This window comes from Cnephaeus nilssonii (genome assembly GCF_951640355.1).
Source record: "Cnephaeus nilssonii genome assembly, chromosome: 5".
Lineage (NCBI taxonomy): Eukaryota > Metazoa > Chordata > Mammalia > Chiroptera > Vespertilionidae > Cnephaeus > Cnephaeus nilssonii.
In genome coordinates, this window is record NC_137076.1 from 53,336,732 (window position 1) to 53,360,373 (window position 23,642).

General features: G+C 37.1%; 1 protein-coding gene across 3 annotated transcripts in view; it reads left to right on the plus strand.

Moving 5' to 3' along the window:
- The window catches only part of LRBA (LPS responsive beige-like anchor protein), a 563,043-nt gene that overhangs the window by 108,012 nt on the left and 431,389 nt on the right, over nucleotides 1-23,642 (plus strand). For all 3 annotated transcript variants that reach the window (XM_079771501.1, XM_079771500.1, XM_079771502.1), the window contains exons 23-29: nucleotides 8,331-9,359; nucleotides 10,311-10,489; nucleotides 11,336-11,489; nucleotides 11,831-12,011; nucleotides 15,447-15,574; nucleotides 16,091-16,198; nucleotides 20,048-20,207. In XM_079771501.1, the coding sequence (XP_079627627.1) occupies nucleotides 8,331-9,359; nucleotides 10,311-10,489; nucleotides 11,336-11,489; nucleotides 11,831-12,011; nucleotides 15,447-15,574; nucleotides 16,091-16,198; nucleotides 20,048-20,207 (1,939 nt within the window). The remainder of the gene's footprint in view (nucleotides 1-8,330; nucleotides 9,360-10,310; nucleotides 10,490-11,335; nucleotides 11,490-11,830; nucleotides 12,012-15,446; nucleotides 15,575-16,090; nucleotides 16,199-20,047; nucleotides 20,208-23,642) is intronic.

Below are 23,642 nucleotides of genomic sequence, written 5' to 3' on the forward strand. Positions count from 1 at the left end.
AAATAATGCTTATTTTTCCTTTTTCCAGCCATTTTAAAGTTCAGTATCTCCAAGTTATAACATGGTTCTTGATAAAGTACTAGTGTGTAAACTAATGCTGCAGAATTGGATAGGTTTTGCAGAGTTACACAGGATTCATTCAGCTGCTATAAAAAGCCAAAGAAACTCAATTGCAATTTTATTGTCCACTTTGATAGATTTCCTGCCACCTTTGTAGCAGGGAAGCTGTTTGTCACTGTATCCCTCTCCTCCGACAGCTGGACTAGGTTTTATAAGCAGTAATAGGCTCTTCTGGTATAACTGCATTGTGTTGGTTACTTTGGTCCAAAGGTTTCAAATATGTACCTGTTAAGAGTAATCTTTTAATTCCATTATTTTCTTGTGAGTCCTTTAGGTTTTCAGTATTTATCTTTTTTATTTTTTTATGCTTTAAATGGTAAATGGAATATTGATGTTGAGTAATTAAATAATACTATTTTCACTTGGCCTGCTAACATGCTTCTACTCTTGAATTAAAATTTAAAATAATTTAATATATTCCAAATTTGAAGAACTGTTCAAAAATTATTTTTCTAAACAAATAAAGGTAAAAACTGTAGATACCTATATTGCCATAAGGTTAGAATAGGCCTATGACTTGAAATAATCATCAACTAAAAGTTAATTTACACTTGAATTAAAAATACAATATGACTTATGTTTTCCCCCATATGACTAGTTTGGGTAAAGTATTTCATTATTTTGGATTATATTGGAAATATCTTAAGATTTTACTTGTGGTTAACAATGATGGCTTAAACAAATGTCAGTCATTTTATATCAGAAGAAAATACAGTTTAGGTTGGATAAAAAAGCAGGTGGAAATCAGTTTGTTAGAATTTTCTATGTGTTTTCTTAAAAGTATTTTTTAACACGTTACGTGCCCAGCCTGCTTTGTCTTCCAGATGGAAAGTATAGTGTCGGTCACCAGTGACTGACTGGGCGCTTAATGTGTTAAAAAATCACAAGCTATAAACTGGTATATATAAATATGCTCGTGTTTTTATGAGTGAGTTTATGGTGGCTATATAGTGAAATTAAAAGCTTCATATTTTTTAAATAAATTTAAGAGTTATAAAAATTTCCACATTTCATGAATTGTCACCATTTTATACTTAATTGCTAAAGTGTTCTTTGACTTTATTTTTTTTAACCAAATAGTATTTATTATTATTTTATACTTTTAAAAATAATATGTGCTCATTGTAGGAAATTTGGAACCTAGTACTGATGTATACACACAGAAACCAAGAATCACCCATTATTGACTCACTTGTGTTTGACTTAGTATTACCATTTTGGTGTAAAACTTTTCATCTTCTGTTATATGCATAAATATATACATACATATAATTCTTTTCTTACAAAAATTATCATACTTATATTTTATAATAGTTTCATTTAATGATATATTTCTTACATGAATTTTTTACATTTATTTTTGTTTTAATGAAGCTTTATTTAGAACAACAGGCTGTAGCTGGAGTTAGTGTGGGTGCTGTAATTTGCAGACGCCTATTCTAGAACACTACTAGAAAACTGTGTGCCCATGACTCTTATTTTTAGGCAGTTGTCGTGTTGTAGTGGAAAAAACTTTGGGCTCAGGCAATTCTAGATTTAACTTCCTGTGGAAGATCTTAGGCACATTATCAAACTTATCTGATGCTTAATTCATTTATCAGAAAATGGAAATGAGAATGATGAGTGTACAGTGCCTTACTCAGTACCTGGAGGATAGAGGGACAGGCGAAATAGTTATTTGTTTCTTTTCTCATTTCCTTTATTTCTTCTTAGTTTAGTTTCCAAGAGTCAAGAAGGTATTTTGATATTCTTGTCGATTTTGCTGTGTACTGCCACACTACATTTTAGAGCTTGCTGCACCAATATGTTATTACCAAAGGTGTGTACTGTTTTCCCTCAAAACTTTACTAGCATTGGGTAATTTAATGTTTTTTTAAAAAAATTAATTAATTGATTTTTAATTTTTGTTAATCCTCACCCAAGGTTATTTTTCTTCCATTGCTTTTTTTAGAGAGTGTGGGAGGGAGGAGGAGAGACACAGAGAGAGAAAGAAACATCGATGTGAGAGAGACACATTGATTGGTTGCCTCCTGCATGCAACCTAACTGGGCCAGGGATTGAGCCAGCAACTGAGGTACGAGCCCGAGACCAGAACTGAACTCAGAACCCTTTAGTCTGTGGTCTGACGCTCTAACCACTGAGCAAACCAGCTAGGGCTAATGCTTTTTAAATTATTTTTTATTTAAATGTAGTTGGTACACAATATTGTATTAGTTTCAGGTGTGCAGTGGAGCGATTCAACATTTATATATCGTACAATGTGATCATCACACTAATTCTAGTAATCTTGTATCACTGTACAAACTTATCACAACATTATCTACTACATTCCCTTTCACATTTTTCACTTCCACCCCGTCTGGCAACAGTTTGTTTGATCTCTGTTTCTGTGAGTCTGGTTTTTTGTTGTTGTTTCCTTACATGAATTTTAATGGCTGCATGTAATTAATTGTAGATAGTGCATCATATTATGGAGAAGTAAAGTTAAAAGCAAAAGCTGTAGTTTTGATGCAATTGATATTGGATGCTGTTAGACCACTTATAATTGTAGGAAGGAATGATTGAATAAATGATTCAAGTTTACTTTTCATATTCTGGCTTTCTCCAAAATTTTACTTGGAAAAATTGGTGGAGGTGATATTTTTAAAATCTGTGATCCACTTCAGGAGAAGATTGAGAGGTCAGAATTTTTTCCTGTACCTGTTTCTTAAATTCCTTCTTTTAAAAATATTCAGTATCCAATATGCTATATTTTTTGGGGTACTGTCTTCTGGACCCCATCAAAATACACTACCTATTCAAAAAATGTTTCTATCTATCTCTCCCTCTCCATGCTTCTCTGAAATCAATAAAAATATATTAAAAATGTTTATTCCATGAGTATATGCTTATTTTATATATGATTTGTTTTCCTCCTGGGCTTCTTTCCCTTTGTTATTGAACTTATGATGTTAATTTTCCTATCTGTTCTCTTAGGTAGTTTTCTTAGGATAGCATAAGCTTTATTCTTGATATTATTCAAGTCAGGTTTTATTAGGGTAGCACTTAAGAGGTTAGGTTAGAACCAGAGTTACTAGATTTATAATCAATGTGATTTGCATAAATTAGATCAGTAAATTTTTATAAGCATACACATATTTATAATCTGATCTTAACTATTATGTGTTATCATATACCATTGTTGCAAGGTGTTGGATCAGAGTCTTTGTAAAAGATATATTATGTGGTGGTAATCACTGTGAGCTACTCCTTATGGGTTATGGATGCTACTCCATATGGGAAGACTTAGCTATTTTTCAAGACATGTCTTACTTATCAGCTGTGGAAAGGTTGGTAACCTAAGAATTAGAAGTTAGCATATCATATTCAGCTTGTATTTCCATAGGAAAATAAAGTAAAATGAAAAAGATGCATTTGCTTTAAAAAGAAAGCCTGTTCCTAAACATTGCCTAACATTTAAAAGTAAAATTTTTATAAGTTAAAATTAAAAAAAAATTATTAAAATAGTAATTTCTTGATGTATTCATCTTTTAGCTCCTAATTAGTAAATTTGAGTGCTAATTAAGTTGAAAGTAATGGCAAAAGAAATGTTGTAGTTATTAGCTCAAGAGTATCTCTAACTAGTAGTTTATAGAAGTGCTTTCCAAACATTACAAACAGCTATAGATTAGCTATCAAATGAGTGTGAAGATTAATGACTAGTCTTTTAGCTGGGTAATTTAGAACAATATCTGGTAATTAATTAGGAATTATCAGTCACAAATACCATTAGGAAAACAGTATCAAAAAAGATAACAGCAATGATAATTGCTCATTGGCAATTTTGCTTTTAGGCAATTGGAGTACACTAAGGGGAAATTTAAAAGTCAACTTTAGAATTTAAAAAGCATTTTTAATATACATATTTACAGAAGAAACAGTAAACAAGTTGGTTTGCTTAGGAAAGGCAAAGCACTATTTTGAATAGGTTTGACTACAAGTGCAGAAGCAGGTACAATCCACTGGCTTTTATCCAAAAGAAAAATTAGTATTCTTATACATTTTTGACATCTGGAGTCAAGTACCAGGCTCTGAACTCCCATAGAGACAGGAGACAGGTCCCCACCATCCTTGATGTTGTTAGACACTTATAATTCTAGGAAGGAATGATTGAATAAATGATTCAAGTTTACTTTTCATATTCTGGCTGCAAAGAGATAGTCCCACAGCCCCAAGGAAAGACCTCCCTGGGATGCAGAACTAGCAAGAGGTTTAGTGGTACATTTCATAATAAAACAATTTAAAAATCCTTAATTTGAATAAGAAAAAGCAAATGATTATTGAAAACTAAACTCATTCTAGCACTGGCTGTTGTAGAGATAGGTGATCTTTGTTTTCAAAATCACTGTGAGATTGGTAGTTATGTGACTTGTGTTCCTTAGATAATAATTGTGTCAGTGCAGAAATGATCTCCCTAAAGTCAGTTTTCCAAATAAACTGATACTTTAAGAAATCAGATCATGTCTCCTTATTCGGATTTCTCTAATGGTGTTCTCTCACTCAGAATAAAATTCCAAGTCTTTAACATAGTCTGTAATGCTCCATTTTCATGATCTAGCCAATGGTTACATCTCTGACTTTACCATATATAGTTCTCTGTCTACTGGTCAATTATTCCTCAAACATACGATGCTTATTTTGGCTTTAGGACCTTTACATTTGTTCTTCTTTCTGCCTGAATCTGTTTTACTTTTGATACGCTTGGTCTCTCACTTTATTCTTACCTGTTTTCAAATATAGTATCTTCAGATACCTTGCCCACTTACCCTAGCAAAATACACCTTTTCCACCTAGACTATCTTTAGTTATTTTCCATCTCCTTTTTTCCTCCAGATTTCTTATTACTTGACATTTATCTTATGTTTATATGTTTATTTTGAGCTCTGAGCTGGGGGCAAATCAATAAAAGGCCCAAGGCTTTCTGAGGTCTGCCTCTCCCTCTGCTACTCGGCCACCCCCTGAGGTTGCCTGGTCTTCCTCCAGAGCCTTCTGAAGAAAGACTGTAGAGTGGGCTCAGGCTGGCCGCGCCCCATAGACCCTTCCACAAGGCGAGAGCTCAGTAGGGTGGGGTTACTGGGGTCAGGAGGATGGGGCTAGTGGGTCTCCTACTTGGGGGCAGCATGGTCAGGAACTCAGCTGGGGTAGTGGCCCCTACTCCAAAGCCATACCATGCAGTTTCTGCCAGAGTCTCCAGCTCTAGCTCCCCGAGGGGGAGCGCTCTGCAGATTCAGGTTGGGTGCAGCCAGCTGTCCCCTCTGAACATTTTTATTTTTAGCCGTATCACATCATGGCATGAATGTACTGTGAATGTCCATGATTCAAGGCTAGTTAATAGCTATAGAAGGAAATGTTCACATTGTGTATGATTATTTTTCCTTGCCTTTTACCTATGTGTATACTCACCTGTGATTTAAAAAGGCCTATGGATATTTGGGCATAAAAAGTCATTTTGTTATTAACCACTACCATGCCTCTATACTAGGGCTCGATTATAGTTTGTTGACTAAAGGTTCAATTTACTATATATCTCTCATAAGTTATAGGAGCAAACAATTCTCATATTAATAAACTGTAATTGTGCTTTTACTTTCTTCAAGTATTATAACCTTTTGAGAGACATTTCCCATTGCAACACTAGTGACCATCACATAATTATTGGCTATAAGATAATCTTGATGAGATAAAAAAATCATAAACCTTTGACATTAAAAATCACAGCACTTACTTTTATGCTTTTTCCTAATCAGTTTTTTTCCTTTTAGTTGGGTAAAAGGCTAAGCATGATATGAGGATGCTGACAGTGTTGAATACATAGTAGCCAGTCACATACAAGTGGAATGAATGGGTGTAATTTGCAGGCCATTTGTGACCAGTTCAGACTTGGAAAATTACCATTGACCTTTGGTGAAAGATTGAATTTTACTTTCACTTCTAAAAGAATTTGTATTTTCTAGCTTAGTAAAAAAGGTTTTAGTAATTTATAATAATAAAAGCATAATATGCTAATTAAATTGGACAGCTGAATGACGTCCTTCTGGACATCCTTTTGGACATCCTTTCTGGCGACCTTCCAGATGAAGCTGGGGCTGCAAGGGCTGAGGCAAGCCGCCGCAGCTGCGAGGGCCGAGGCAAGCTGCCGCGGTTGCGAGGGCCGAGCCCCTTGCACGAATTTTGTGCATCGGGCCTCTAGTTTAATATATAGGAACTGCTCAAATTGTGAGCATAATTGATAGTTTTTAATCTCTGCTGAGGATAAGTCATGGGGAACTGAGTTTTCATTGCAGTTGAAACAATGTGTTATCTAGTGCACCACACACTTTTCAATGGTACATACTTAGATCCTGGTACAAGTTGGTAGAGGCCAATAGAATACGGTGTTCTTTTCCTGTACATCTCAAATAGTCTAAATAACTATGTTCTTATTGTAGTTTGATGGCTTGCTACCTGTTAGCATTAAGATTAGCTATAATTTTTCTTGGTTCAGAATTTTGTGATTGACTTATCTATATATTTAAAGAGTCAGGGTCTGTAACATCCAAAATGACCAAAGGGGTGACCGAATGCCAGGCTGCACACGCAGCAGGCTTGGGTGGGCGGGTACTGGCAAGCAGGCTGAACTGCTGGTCTATCGGAGAGAGAGAGAAGTGAGGCTGATTAGCAGCCTTGCCAGCAGCCGAGCCTCCCTCTCTCTCTCTCTGAGAGGGCAGCAGTTCAGCCCGCTCACCAGCAGCCTGGGGTGGCTGCTGATCAGCACCGCCTCTATGATCAGGCCCGGAGATAGGCCCGCAGACACTGACTGGCATAGAAACTGACCAATCAGAACTAAATCTGGGTGAACTGCGAGGAGCCAATGGCTGCCTAGGAGGCTGAGCTTTTGACGCTGACTGGCATAGAAACCGACCAATCAGAACCTAATCTGGGTGAACTGCAAAGGCAGAACCTAAGGTGGGTGCTGAGGAGGGGTTTTAAGGGCAACAGCTGTTTACTGTAAGGTGTAAGAAAGTGGTTGAAGTTTTTAGTGACCAGTTTGGCAGTATAGTGCGTATGGCTGGCTATCAGTCCAGATATAGGGATTATGTATTTTTGTCTGCCAAGAGCATCTCCTCCTGCTGAAAAAGGCTCCTCCGCCCCCATTTAAGCAATCCTATCCTATATAACCTATCTATACTAATAAAAGGGTAATATGCTAATTAGACCGGGTCGACCTGCCATCTTCCGGACATCTGACTTCCTTCGGACAAAGCCATGGTGGTGGGGGCCGAGGCAGAGGCAGTTAGGGGCGATCAGGCCGGCAGGGGAGGGTAGTTGGGGGTGACCAAGCCGGCAGGGGAGGACAGTTGGGGGCAAGATCAGGCCTGCAGGGGAGGGCAGTTGGGGGCAAGATCAGGCCAGCAGGGGAGGGCCATTGGGGGCAAAATCAGGCCAGCAGGGGAGGGCAGTTGGGGGAGATCAGGCAGGCAGAGGCAGGCAGAGGCAGTTAGAGGCAATTAGGGGAGGGCAGTTGGGGGCAAGATCAGGCCTGCAGGGGAGGGCAGTTGGGGGTGAGATCAGGCTGGCAGGGGAGGGCAGTTAGGGGTGATCAGGCAGGCAGAGGTAGTTAGGGGCGATCAGGCAGGCAGGGGAGAGAAGTTAGGGGCAATCAGACAGGCAGGCAGAGAGGTTAGGGGTGATCAGGCAGGCAGGTAGGGGGGTTAAGGGCAATCAGGCAGGCAGGCAGAGGCAGTTAGGGGCGATCAGGCAGGCAGGTGAGCGGTTAGGAGCCAGTGGTCCCAGATTGTGAAAGGGATGTCCGACTTCCGGTTTAGGCCCCATCCAGACAGGCAGGCAGAGAGGTTAGGGGTGATCAGGCAGGTAGGCAGAGGGGTTAAGGGCAATCAGGCAGGCAGGCAGGCAGGTGAGCAGTTAGGAGCCATTGGTCCCAGATTTTGAAAGGCAGTCGGACATCCCCCCAAGTGGTCCCCAATTGAGGGTGCAGGCTGGGCTGAGGGACACCCCCCCCCCCACAAATTTCGTGCACCAGGCCACTAGTCATTTTATAAGGATATTACAAGAATATTGTTTTATTGCATTTATATAAACTGCATATTTGAAAAGTTGTTAAATATATTTATGTTCTGCATGCTTTGTTTATTTTTTTGTCTATTTTGACTGATTATATATCTTTCATCTAGGTCACTTTTGAAATACACAAAGAAAACCTTGCCAACATATTTAGGGAATACCAGGGAAATGTTGATGAAGATATAGGGCAATGTTCTTCAAGTTCAGTTAAAGCAGTCTCTGGCATTAGCAGGGATGTAAATGTTTCTGGAGGATCCCAACAATCAGATACGAAGGATTCTCCTGTATCTCCTCATGTCAACAAAAATAGTGATGGAAAGTCAGGTATTGAGAAGACAAGTTCTTCTGACTCTGCCTCCAACATTGAACTGCAGACTTATAATACAGTTAATGAAGAAATGACAACTGGGCAAGAAAATCAGGAGTTACTGGATGAAGTCCCTTTAGAGAAAACACCGGTAAATGACATAGCTAAAGCAGGTGATTTAGAAGTATCTTCTGACACAGTAGAAGTTGGGACCATTTCCTCTAATACTTTGAAAACAGTTGGCAAAGATATGACTGTCAGTGAAGTAACTGCTTCAGTAAGTTCTCCTTCAGAAGAGGATGCTTCAGAGGCGCCAGAATTATTGGATAAGTCTATAGGAGAGGAAGAAGATGATGAGGATTATGTAGAACTGAAGGTAGATAGTAGTCCTACTGAGGAAGCCAGTCTACCCACAGAGCTCCAAGGAAATAGTTTGTCTCCCCATACAACTGAAGCCAGAGAAAGACTGGACATGTTTAGTAATGACCAAAAATTAACATTTCAAGAGGAGGAACCTGTAAGTAAGAAGCAAGCTGATACTGAAACTCAAGATTCTAAAGATGTAGGGTCTTCAGCTACCTCACCAGACACGACTGCTTCCCAAACAACTATGCAATCAGACATTGGTGAGATGCTGGATGAAGGGAAGAAAACAACTGACTTGACTAGAGAAACCAAAGCAAGTAATGGTAATGTCTTAGAGACCCCTACTACTTTTGAGCAGAAGATTGCGAGGTTGGATGTTTCCAGTGTTGCTACAGATACCGAGAGACTAGAATTGAAGTCCAGTACTAATGTGGAGGCACCTCAACCTCTTCAACCTGTGCTTGAGGTGATTATGTCTTCTTGAAATTTATTTGCCTGAGTTAAAATAGAGCAAGTGTATGTATATTGTATTTTTGTTTAGAATTCATTGTATCCTATTTGCAATTACATAAATGCAATATATCTAAAGATTTTATTTCTTTAGCACAGCATTTGGGTTGTAGTATGTGTTCATTTAATGGCAACTTTTATTTAACAGCATCACTAAAAGTTAACTACTATCAATTTTCAGGATTGGCATAATTTTACTTTATAAAGCAAATATTAGCAATATTTGTCTTTTACACTTTTTTTTGATAACCCAACCATAGCACAATAATTTTCCAAAAAAAATCTAGAATTACATTGCTGCAGAGCCACCTACTAGTATATACTGTTTTATACCAAGTATGTGGTTTAAAATTGTTCCGTGAAGTGTGTTTAATTTGAAGGAGGGAAGCTTTTGTGAGACGTGGAGGCCCCGCTTTCTCCTTTACTAGTATCCCAGAGGGATTCCTGAGACAGTCGTTGGTTGCATGTGTCCTTTTCCACTTTATTGAACTCTTTTCTCTCTCCCTCGTTCCTATTTTGTTGGTTTGTTCTTCATTCTATTGTCTTTTTGTTGTTCTTGTTCTTAGTTCCAGCCAGTTTATAATCCAGATATTGCCTTTCTTTCATGCTACTATTCAAAACAAAGAACTTCTCTGAATTCTTTTATAAAATGCTACATCAGCTGGTGGTAATACTAACGTGGATCCAAGTTAATTATCTTGAATTCTGCTAGTTTAGTATATTTGATAACTGCTTTAAATCTATTAAAGCATTTTCATTACTCATTGATAATTTTTCTCTAATTTGGTTCCTTAGTATCTTAAAATGTATTTATTAGATGCATTTTATAGAAGGTTTTAAATTACTTATTAATGCCTTACTTTGAAATTGAACTTATTTTATTACTCTTTTTAATTTTCTGTATTAGACGTCAAGGCAACAGGAGCAGTCAGGGCAAGGAATAGCATCAGATGCCGTTAACGGACAAAGGAGGGATTCCAGACCTACTATGTTTCGTATTCCTGAATTCAAATGGTCTCATATGCATCAACGTTTGCTCACTGATCTGTTATTTTCAATAGAAACAGATATACAGATGTGGAGAAGGTTTGTCCATATGTTTATTATAGAAGATGTTGTATAATAAATTTTAGCCTTTGTTTTCAAAGAAATTTACATAGTTAACATTTTGTAATTAATTCCTTAAAATAGAATATAAATTATTTCTGTGGTAAGGTTTTATTGAATTAATTTATTCTTCATTATAAAAATGAGTTACTCTGTCTCATTACTAGAACTTGAAGATTTTTCTTTTTAAAAATTTGCCAAACATTTATTTTCTGTAACATATTTTACATTATGTAATTTACCTGGAGGTAGATCCACCAAAAGGGTTTATTATTAGAGCTACTAAAAAAATTGGGATTTAAGAATAACTTCCAGTTCTCCAGTGAATTTTTGGTATAGCAAAATCTGTGTTTCAGATTATCCTTGATTGTATGATTTATGATTTTAAAAGTGCCTAATTTGTTTGTTATTTGTATACTATTTTTATTCCATTTAAAAGCATATTATGACATTATCTAAGAAAATGTTAGTAGAAAATTCATTTTCAGTAGCATATTTAGCACCATTTACCTCTGAATTTTTGCCACATGGCTTCTCAGTTTTGTTCCCGGTTAAGGATATTTTAGTTCAACCTTTTTAAATCAAGTGTCAGATGAATAGTATTTATGTTTCAGCACTGGAAAAGGGCTTGGATAGTAACTGCTGCTATGGAATGGCCCGCATCTTCTGAGGAAGTATACACCCCCATGTGCCTGCTGCATCATTATCTTACTCAAGCTTTCAAGATGAAGCAAAAGCACCTTCTTATCCTCCCTCCCCTCAAGTAGGCAAATTGTGATTTTCTTTCTTTAGCTTTATCAGTAAACACCATTTATCTTTGGACAGCCATTCAACAAAGACAGTTATGGACTTCGTGAATAGCAGTGATAATGTCATCTTTGTACACAACACAATTCATCTCATCTCTCAAGTGATGGACAATATGGTCATGGCTTGTGGGGGTATACTGCCATTGCTTTCAGCTGCTACATCGGCTACAGTAAGGACTTAACTACTCTATAAAATTGGTGTGAAAACATGACTTTTATGCATCTTTGTTGATTAAAACTTGAATGTGCTGTAAATCAAAAGCAACAGAAAAGTACTAAAAGGAATGCTGATTTCTTAGGGATGTGTCAGCTAGTGAATATAAAACGATTGACAGTGTTTCACCTGTATGTTTCCTTTGCCTTTTTTTTAGATGAAATGATAAGGAAATCACTTTGTGGTAGATTTCTGAAAGCCTGGCTTTTTATAAAATTTAGAATGTTGGGAAATGATGTAATAAAATTAGATTTTTATCAGAATATAGATGTAATTGTCAAACTTGATTCTTTACAGCATGAGCTGGAGAATATTGAGCCTACTCAGGGCATCTCCATAGAAGCCTCTGTGACATTTTTGCAGAGGCTAATCAGCCTTGTGGATGTGCTCATATTTGCAAGTTCTCTGGGCTTTACTGAAATTGAAGCTGAAAAAAATATGTCATCTGGAGGAATTTTGCGGCAGTGTCTACGACTTGGTGAGCTGTTAAAACCCATTAGTTAGGAACTTACTTGAAAAATTTTTAGTAATCCAGACAAATTAAACTCAACATTATCTTTCTCTTGTTGTTAGGCAAATGTGTGCTAGTCATTTTGTCATATGCTACTTTTAAACTTGCAGAGAGTGAAGGACCGTGTATATACTCTGCTAGAGTAGTAGTTGACAAGTTGTATAGAGGAGGAAGGACATGTTTTGAAAAAATCAACTAAGTTGATTCTGGTCAGCATTACCCCTCTTTCCCTAATCTTTTTTTTTTTTTTTTGCTATAAGGTAGTGCTTCTCAAGTTAAAAAAATAAAATTTATACACATGAATCACCAGAGAGGATCTGGTTAAAATGCAGAGTAGATTATATAGGTCTGCGATGAGGCCTCAAATTGTATTTCTAACAAGTCTCAGGTAATGTGCAAATTACCAGTTGTAAAAATAGTCATAGGGATGTGGGGTAAAGCATAGAGACTATAGTCAGCAATATTGTAATAAGTATGTATGGTGTTAGATGGGCAGTACACTTATTAGGGGATTGCTTCCTAAGTTATAGAAATGTTTAATCACTGTGTACACCTGAAACTAACATAATATTGTATGTCAACGGTAATTGGAAAAAAATTTTTAAAGAAAAGAGAAGAAAAAAAGGATAATTCATACACATGAATCACCAAAGAGGATCTTATTAAAATGCAGTTTAGATTACACGTGTCTGGGATGAGGCCTAAACTTGTCTAATAAGTCTGGGTGATGTTGATGTTGCTTCTCTTACTAACACACTTGAGTAGCAAGATTCTAAACTAGCATGATTCCAGCACAGCCTTTGTCCAAATAAGCTGTGGTAATAATGTTAAAGCAGGTAATAAAATACTAAACCTCTATTCTTCTGGAGGCAGTACTTCCTTAGGTAAAAGTTAAAATCCGTGAAAAGAATTTTAGTGTTACTGGGCTGCCTTAGGTGAACCAATTTTTTTTTTACTTAATACAGAAGGTTTCCTATATCCAGTTGTAAATACTGAGACTTTGTTAACGATTTGTTTATTAAATGGAGAGAAGTAGGTTGGAGAGGGTGGGACCAGAAAGTGGAAGCAAAACAATTACAAGCTATGGCTTATGAAGACAGACTGGAAATAAAAGGCAGCATTAGAAGTGGGAAGTCTAGTTAGTGAAATATTTCCCCATATTTAGTAAGTGAGTTATAGAAACTGAGATATATTTGTACTTAGTCTTTTTTGGTACAGTGATTATTTTTACTCCAAATGCTATTCAGAGTACTTTTAAACTTATGATGCTTTAAATAATTTGGCATAACAATTTTTAGAAAGTTGTTTTAAATTTTAAGTAAGAAAGATTCTGACAATAGTGTGGTAAAGGCCTGGGGAGGGGGTGAGAAAGGGGTAGAGGGGTCAATGGGAGGAAAACAGGAGACATCTGTAATACTTTCAACAATAAAGATAAATTTAAGAAAAAGATTCAAATGGTGAACATAACAAAACCAGCTATTACTTATTGACTACTGTAATTTGTCATTATTGCCGATTTTCACAATGGGTCAACAATCATTTTCGTTTTTTCTATTCATGAGGAAAGTTGAGATCAGAGAAAATAGGAAACTTATCGATATTCGAAATGTGTAATTGGTGAAGTTGGAATGTGAATATCGTAGCTTATTTAACTAGTGTTCCTACCCCTTCTTTGTTACAGTATACTTCCTTAAACTTTTAATTAGTAATTAAAATATTTAGACTTCATTGCTTTTGTTTATGCCATTTTAAAAATCTCTCCACTTTCCTAAAAAGAGTACATTTCTAGAATTAAAAATACAAGGCTACACTAGCACTGCTTTACCAAGAAGCATCAGATTTGGGAGCTAGGCAATACTGTAATGCTCTAATTTTCATAGCTGTAGAAGAAAATAAAGAGAAAATTCAATCTACTGCAGCACCATCTTTTCCTATATATGAAAATGAGACTCGGAAAGTAACTTGCTCAAAGTCACTTAGTACAGTATGGTAAGCTTGGTAAATAATCTAAATGTTTTGGTCCCTGATCTCCTTTTTCCTGAGGCTGGGGAAGGAAGGTAAGAGGGCAACAACACTGAGTAACCTGTACTCCTGAGACCGATTGATACTAGGCCATCCTCTATGGTTGTAATGCAGACCCAAACTTGATTTTATGCAACCTGTGAAAAAAATAGTACAACGGTTATTTTCCTGGGCATGAGTACAGATTTGACAGAGTTGTATTCCACATTCTCCCTTCCTCCTTTCCTTCCTTTAAAAAAAAAAAAAATTTTGTTGTTTGCTTTTGACACCTTTCTGAATGCTTCTCTTTCTCAATTCTGTGCCTATTGTCATATGGTATTTTGGTGGTATTTAAAATTCCCACTTTTAATTTATGTTTTGTTCCTAATTTTCTTTTTTTTAATCCTCACCTGAGTATATGTTTTATTGATTTTTAGAGAGAGAGGAAGGGAGGGAGGAGAGAAGGGAGGAAAGCAGAGACAAAGGGAGAGGAAGAGAGAGACATTGATGTGAGAGAGAAACATCGATTGGTTCCCTCCCGTACACATCCAGACCAGGGATCAAACCCACAACCTTTTGGTTTATGGGATGATGCTCCAATGAACTGAGCTATCTGGCCAGTGCTGTTTTGTTCCAAATTTGTTATCCCACTCTTATTCCATTCAGATACATTGAGTGTTACGGATCTGGTTGGGAAGTAAGATGATTATGTGATGTCAAGCAATTAATAGTCAATTGTGCATTACCTAATTCATCATTTAAAATTCAGAATTAATTTCTAACTCAGGTAGCTGCCCAATTGGTTAGATTTTTAGAGGTCTAATTTTGGATTGTATAGTAATCTCCTTTCCGTTTTTCACCCTTTAAGCAGTTTTAATGAAAGCCAGTAAAATGTAGACCCTATAAATATTCCCATATAAAAGCTGTACTCTCTATCACTCTATTAATATCATGCTGTAATAATACATCATCACAAAAACATGCATTTCCAGTTTAACTATCCTACTTCAATGAAGATAATAGGTTATTTTCATAGACTAGTTTATGCAATGTGATTTGCTTTCTGTTCCTTTGCAACTCTCTTTCCTGTTCTTTCCACCCCCTATCTTTTTCTTAATCAGAGATCATTGCAAGTAGCTTAGGTGAGATCTAAGAAATAGTAGTAAGTTAAGGTTCTTGAACTGATTCCCCCTTAGCAGTGGCCCCTAACATAGTCACTACCAAAGTCAGAAAACAAACAGTAGGTGAGAAAGTCCAGGGACATTTCAGGACTTTGCAAAGGTAATCTGGTTCCAATAAAATCTTATGTAAATCGTATTGGGTAGGTGATTTTTATCAGTTCCATAATCTTAAATATATTTTTCTTTTCTAACCCAATCTTTTCCTTAAAATAAATAACAGTGTGTGCAGTGGCAGTCAGGAATTGTTTAGAGTGTCAGCAGCATTCACAACTGAAAACAAGAGGAGATGCCACCAAAGGCCAGAAAACAGTGCACAGCCTGATCCCCATGGGGAAATCCACAGCAAAGGTGAGATACAGAATCATTAATTAAATAAAAAAGCACACCATTATTTGCGATTAAGGTCTTAACTTTATTTGTTCATTTCAACATAAAGTTAAATAAATCTGACAGAGGTCCTAAAATAGTTATTTTAGTCTGTGGATATAACATTTAAATATTTGTGTTTAAATACACAGTAAAGATTTGCTTATACTTAATCTTGTCTGCTTTTCCAAATGTTTACTTTTCTTGTGTCTACAATACCTTTCCCCTTCAACTATGTCAATTTGTATTTCATGTACTTGTTGAGTTAGCATGCAGTTTGTTTTTTCCTTCCTGGCTCCCTTCTACACTGCTACCTCTAACCCAGCATCAAAAAACAACAACAACAACAAAACCCCACCAAAAAAACAACAAAAACAGAGAGAGAAAGAAGTATGAAAAACAAGTACTTATAGCCTGATTTCTCTGTTTACTGGAATATTGTGTTTACTTTAAAAAATTTCTGTTTAAATTTTTTTTTTTTTTTTTTTTTGGTCTTAGAGTCCAGTGGACATGGTAACTGGTGGTATATCTCCAGTGAGAGATTTTGACAGGCTCCTACAGGACATGGATATTAATCGGCTTAGGGCAGTTGTCTTCAGAGACATCGTAAGTAACAGTATTTCTTTCAGGTACTCTCTTAGCTGATATGTATTTCCTCCAAGGCCCAAAGTATTGAGAATGAAAACTTGCTGTGATATAAAATAGTCGAGTGGAAAGAAGAAGCCAGTTTTTTGACAATAATCTTAGAATCATAGAATATTGGAAAGTATTATTTATATAAATGGAACTAATATATCAGAACAATGACACTAGAAAGAATAGCATATTATTATATAGTAAGCACTGTAAGTGCTTCACATGTACTCATTAAGTCCAACAACTTCTTGAGTTGGGTACTGTTGTAAGTTCCATTTTATAAATGAGGAATCTGAGGCGCACAGAGCTTGAGTAACTTGTTCAAGCTAATGGAGTTATTTAGTAAATGATAGGATTCAGACCCAGCAGTCTGAACTTCAGAATCCATGCTCTGGAAGTAGTGAAATGCCTAAATCCTGAATGTCCTATTATTTTCTGAATATGGGATATTTTTCCCTCAAAGGAATATAAATATGACATACTGGTAAATGATGAAATGTTGTGTGTGGTGTTTTTGATTTTTTAAAGATGAAAAAGTTTTGTTTTAGCTGATTTTGATACAGGATATGGCCAAGCTGCATATAGAAATTGTACAGTCATATAAGAAAGTATAAATATGAAAATAAAAATCATTTATAAGCCTACTCACAGGGATTTGGAGTCTTATTATTAGTTAATATTTATTGAACAATTACTGTGTGTTAAGTACTAGATGCTGTCTATTACAAGTTTTTTATAAACTTTATAAACTTCAATTCTTCATCTTCTCCCCATTTGTGTTTTAGTCCTCTCCTGAGTTTTTCATTAAGTTTTATACACATATACAATTTGTTAATAGTATAGTGAATAATTATTGAAAACTTACTGTGTATTAAGCATAGAACTGGATGCTCTACGTATTTTCTCATTTAATAAACACAATAATCCTATGAGAAAGATAGCAGTATTAGGTTAAATAACTGCCAAAGATCACACAAGTAGTAAAAGGTGGAAGTGGGTTAAGGACTAGGGAATCTAACCCACTTAGATTAGGGAATCTAATTCTTGAAATTTTGATATTAATCACATGATTATGCTGTCTCCCTAAATCTCAATTAAAATTTTTTTTTCTCTTTTTTTACTTTTTGGTAGCTGCTGTTATTCCTTTAATCAAGAAACCACCAAGTTTTGTTTTTTCAGAATCCATTGACTGGTTCATTTTGGGACCAAATATTGCTGCTTCCTTCTGTTTACATTCTCTTTTCTTGAGCATGTGTTCATTATATTGCCCCATAACCTTGTATGTCCTAGACTAATCTTTAAAAAACTGGAGTAGATGATATTAACTCTTTTGCTGTAAAAATTCTCTAATGTCTTTTCATAGCACTTAAAATAAAAATTCCTCACCCTGGCTCTATATGATCGGGCTTTTTGGAATTTTTTAACAAGTTATTATATTATGATATTTGGACAGAGAATTAGACTATTTCCTATGTCTGTACTGTAATTTCTTAAAGTTACAAATGATTTTAATTTTATTAATTATAAAAGTTATATAATCACCTGATAGGAGTTTTAGAAAAGAGAAAAGTTTCTATTTCCCAAACCTTATCTCAGAGCCTCGTCTAGCCAAAGTGTACTTTGATGGAAAAGGAAATGATTTAAGATTGGGGATATAAAGAAATTATTGCCCCGAGGTTAAGAACTAACATATTTAGTCACTCTAATCTGAGTTCACATTTGCTTTTTCACTTACTGTATGGCCTTAGGTAAATTACTTAACTTCTCTAGTCTTATCTTGTCCTAAGGGGTAAAGGAATGTATATGAAGTATAGCATAGTGGCTGGCTCACAGTGAGTAGTTAATAAATGATAGCTACAGTTTATTGCATGGGTTTAGTTAATAAACATATTAATGGGCTAAATGAGGATGCAGATAGACTTAAATAAATTAGAAGAGATAAAGAAGTTAAGACTAAGTAAGTTGTTTGTCTGCCTTTTAAATGTTGATATCAATAACAGTCATTATTATAATAGACTAGAGGCCCGGTGCACAAAATTCATACACGGGGTGGGGGAGGGGTTTTCCTCAGCCTGGCCTGCACCCTCTCCAATCTGGGACCCCTCGGGGAATGTCCGACTGCTCGTTTAGGCCCGATCCCACAGGGATCGGGCCTAAACCAGCAGTGGGACATCCTTCTCACAATCCTGGACCGCTGGCTCCTAACCACTTGCCTACTTGCCAGCCTGATTGCCCCCTAACCGCTCCCCTGCCGGCCTGATTGATGCCTAACTATTCCACTGCTGGACTGATCGCCCACAATTGCCCTGCCCTGCTGTGACCCGCCTCCTCAACTGGGACCCGCCTCCTCCATGTGAGGTGGTAGAGACGCCAGGATCGGCCTCCTCCATGCTGCATGGAGCCATGGGACCCCCAGACTTCACTGTGTGGAGCGGCCACCAGGCCCTGCCTGTGCTGTGCGTGCATGTAGCCATCTTGTGGCGGCCATCTTGTGGCAGCGTCGCACGAGGGTGCAAGGACCACCTAGGCTTTTCTTAGTATAGATGACAGGATTGTGTGGCAGAGGAACACAGGAGTATCCCGAGAAAAGGGATGGTTAATACAAAAGGAAGAATGTTCATTTACCTTTTCCATCAAGAGTAATAAGTTCTTACAGTAGAACCTAAAAAGTACCATAGATTCTTGTCTGATTACAAATATGTCGTACTGTATCAAGTGGATATCATCAGGTTAGAGCCTGATATCTCATTTATTTTTCTTGAAATTGATTGTGTCCAAAAGTTTTGACCCTAGTTATTAATTTTTAGTTAGTTGGTACCATTAATTTTCATTTATTTTTCTCCTAGGCAACAATGTTCTTTGTTTTCCTTACCCTAAATTTATCTGCTACTCAAAATACCTTTTAAAAATATATTTTTATTGATTTCAGAGAAGAAGGGAGAGGAAGATAGAAACATCAATGATCAGAGAGAATCATTGATAGGCTGCCTCCTCCGCAGACCCCCACTGGGGATCGGCCACCCGGGCACATGTCCTGACCGGGAATTGAACCATGACCTCCTGGTTCATAGGTCGAAGCTCAACCACTGAGCCACGTCATTTGGGCTCAAAATAACTTTAATTTTCAGGATTTGATGGGAAAGTTTTATTTTTTTCTTTTAAATTAAGTTTAAACTTATTTTGAAACGTTATCAAATAGTGATGTGTTGAGGAGCCCATTGAAGATGAGGAATTTGGCCAGATGAAGAGGCTATTGATGTAGAGATATGTAGGTCAACTCTAGAGTTTAGGATGAAGCCTAGACCTCATTTTGAGGTCAATCCAGTTTTTCCTTTTCTTTTCTGCAGACACTATATTTTCAATTCTGATACTTGGTTTTCTATACTAAAGTAATCTTAAGAATTCCTTTTTACATATCTGATAATCTCACTTTTTTTCTTTTTAATGTTTTGTCTTTTAGGAAAACTTATTTTCTATTTCATGTATTTTAATTCTTATGATTAGAAATAAAAATAGTTATTCATGTATAATGATAATTACTATTTGATTAATTGTAGAAAGTATATTGAGACATATCTCTTCAGATTCAGTTACTTAATTTAAAAAAAAAGAGCCAACTTTTTTTATGTTTCACAAGCATATAACCTCTCATTTATGGATATTTTTCCAAAAGACTGATTTTTGCTAAGTTAAATTTATTATTTTCTGCATATGTCAAAAGATTTATTTACATGTTTATATTTAAATATTGTCATGTAAAATAAAATGAAGACACGTTATTTAATAGTGGCATGATCACCTACTTTTATTTTTCCCCAGGAGGATAGCAAACAAGCTCAGTTTTTAGCCTTGGCTGTTGTATACTTTATCTCTGTTCTTATGGTCTCGAAGTACAGAGACATTTTGGAACCTCAGAATGAAAAGCGTAGCCAGTCATTTAAGGAAACTGTTAGTGAAACTGGGACTTTACCACTTCCTGGTAAGTTTCCATATTTTATTCCCTGGTATCCAAAGTTCATATAAAATGTTACCTACTTTTAGTAGTTAAAATATTGATTCTAGAATTTAAATCCATTTATATAGAAAGTAAGAGCATGTACTTTTTTTGTTTGTTTGTTAATCCTCCCTGAGGATATTTTTTCCATTGATTTTTAGAGAGGAAGTGGGGCGATAGATAAAGAGATGGAGGCAGGGATGGGGGGAGAGAGGGAGGCGGGGAGAGAGAGATACATCAATGTGAGAGAGACACATCTATTGGTTGCTTCCTGCATGTGCCTTGACTGGAGCCAGGGATCGAATCTGCAACCAAGTATGTGCCCTTGACTGGGAATTGAACCCCCTCTGGTGAGTAGGCCGGTGCTCTAATCTCTTAGCCACACCAGCCAGGGCTTATTTTTATTAATCACTAAACATTTTACTTTATTTTGAGTACCATGTAGTTAGTTGCAATTAAGATATTATTTCTGTTCTTTAAATGAGTCATTTGATTAAAAGGTGAGAAGATGTTATCCTTTGCAAGTAAAGTATTAGACATTTTTGTTCATGTAAGCATTTGTTGTGAAGAATAACTCATTCTCTTATCAGAGACAGATTTGGTAACTAACTGTAATAAATGGAGTTATAGAAGTAGCTGCCAGCTGTGTTTAGAGAAGCAATTATTGCAATAATAGGAATAGCTGCCACCCAATGAAGGCTCTTTATTTATTCAATAAATATTCATTTGGTACCTACTAGGTACTTGGGTATGTTCATGAACAAGAGAGGAAAAAATGTCTTCCCTCATGGAGCTTATCTTCTAGTGAGAGGAGATAGAAAATAAGTACATGTAGTAAATACATTGTATAGTATTTTAGAAGGTGATATGTATAAGAAAAGAAAATAGGACTAATGGAAAAATATCAGGAATATATCCAGGAGAAATGGGCTGTGGATATTTACTCGAAGGAAGATGGGGAATTATTGGAGGGTTTTGAGTATAGGAGTTAAGATTGACTTATATTTTTAAAAGTCACATGCCGGTTTCTGTGTTGAGAATACACCTCGGAGGGCAAAGAAAACCCAGTGTGTTAGTTATATACTGCTGTGTGACACATTACGTTGAAGCTTAGTGGCTAAACCACAATTTTTTTTTTGCGCTTTGTTCTATTTATTTATACATTCATTGGTTAATTCTTTTAAAAAATATATATTTCTTTTATTGATTTCAGAGAGGAAGGGAGAGGGAGAGAGATAGAAACTTCAATGATGAGAGAGAATTATTGATTGGCTGCCTCATGCACACCTCCCACTGGGGATCTAGCCCGCAACCCGGGCATGTGCTCTTGGCCAGAATCGAACCTGGGACCCTTCAGTCTGCAGGCCAACACTATCCACTGAGCCAAACCAGTTAGGGCCATTGGTTAATTCTTGTATGTGCCCTGACCGGGGATTGAACATGTGACCTTGGCATATCAGGACGATGCTGTAACCAACTGAGCTACCTAGTCAGGGCTGAACCACAACTCTTTAGTCTTGTGTCATTATTCTGTGAATTTGGTTTGGACAGGACACAGTGGGGACACAGCTGATATTTGATGGGGTTGGAAAGTCTGAGATAGCTTTTCTACTCATTAATCTAGTGCCTGAGTGAGGATGGCTGCAAGAGCTGAGGCTGATGGACTGAAATGGCTCACCTGGGGATATGTCTGGGGCCTTGATACTTGTTCTCAGCCAAATTTCTCGGTTTCCCTCCATTAATTTGGAGGGCCTCTATCTCTTCTGATGGTTTCTCTACCTGTTTTCTCCAGCAAGGTAGCTAGATTGCTCACTGAGATATCCAGGAACTCCTAGAATGTACCCTCGGCCCAACCTTATTAGAACTTGTCTATTGCTACTTCTGCCTCAATCTGTTGGTTAAATAAGTCTGGCCCAGCCCAGATTCAAGGACTTCTCAAAGGGAGGCATGAGCCAAGAGGACCATTAATGTAACTGTAACATAACCAATTATCAGCATGTTGCAGTAATCCAGGCAAGAGGTGGTTTAGGGACAGGCTAGGGTGGTGGCTGTAGAGCTAGTGAGTAGTAGTCATATTTTGATGGTAGAGAAAACAGGATGTTAAAATATTAGGTGTGGATATGGGAAAGATGGAAGGTAGTCAAGAATTATTATAAGGTACAGATGAATAGGTTAGAGGTGAAACATGTTGGGGGGAAGATAAATTCAGTTTTCCCCTACTGGTGGCTTTTAGACATAGAAGATGTAGAGTAGGCAGTTATATGTAACTAGAGGCCTGGTGCATGAAATTCATGCACGGGAGGGGGTGTCTCTCAGCTCAGCCTGCACCCTCTCCAATCTGGGACCCCTTGGGGGATGTCCCACAGGGATCGGGGCTAAACCGATCACCCCCAACTGCCCTCCCCTGCTGGCCTGGTTGCCCCCAACTGCCCTCCCTTGCCGGCCTGTTCACTCCCAACTGCCCTCCCCTGCTGGCCAGATTGCCCACAACTGCCCTCCCCTGCCAACCATCTTGTGGTGGCCATCTTGTGATGACGTTGTGCGACACTAGGCATTTATTATATAGGATAGTCTGAGGTGTTTTGTTTGTTTTGTTTTGTTTTCTGATATTTAAAACTTTGAAGGTGAATGAAACCATTAAGGAGATAACTGTTGAGAGAGAAGAGGACTAAGGACTGAGTACTAAGTCCCTCCAACTTAAGAAATCAGGTAGAAGAAGTGAAAGAAATTAAGAAGGAACAACCAATGAGGTGTTGTGTAAGCCAAGTGAAAGAGTATTGTCAAGTTGGAGGGAATAATCAGTTGCTGCTACTTTGCCAAGTGCTATTAGGACTGAGAACTGACCAGTTAGCAGGATGGAGGTTTTTGGCAACCATTGGCAAGATGCATCATTTTGTTGGAATGGAGTGAGCACCTGATTGGAGGGAACAAAAGTCAGAGAGAAGAGTTGATGCTCCTTGTTGAACTAGATTTTGAGGATCATGGAATTGTTCATGCATAGAGGAGGAGTAACTAGAAGAACCCATGTTTGAGATAGCGGTGAGGTCTTGGGGTTACTGTTCAAAGAAATGGCAATGTATAAAGGCATGGAAGCCCCAAGCTTTGTCCCATGTTCAGCAGATTGAAGGTAATGTGGTGTTGTAAAGTATAATATGTGATGGCATGAGTAGCAGGAGATAAAGTTGGAAATGAATAGTCATCTGATGAATATTTATTGACAGCCTACTGCCTTCCAGGCATTATTAGAGGTGCTGGAGAGAAAGTGTTAGAGAAGACAAATTCCCTGCCCTGATGAAGTTTACTTTGTAGTGGACTTATCTTATCAAAGAGCCTTGTACCTTATCCTATGGAGTTTGGACTTTTCTTGTAGGCCAATGGCTTTCAACCTTGCATTGCTATCCATTGTATGTCATGATCAGT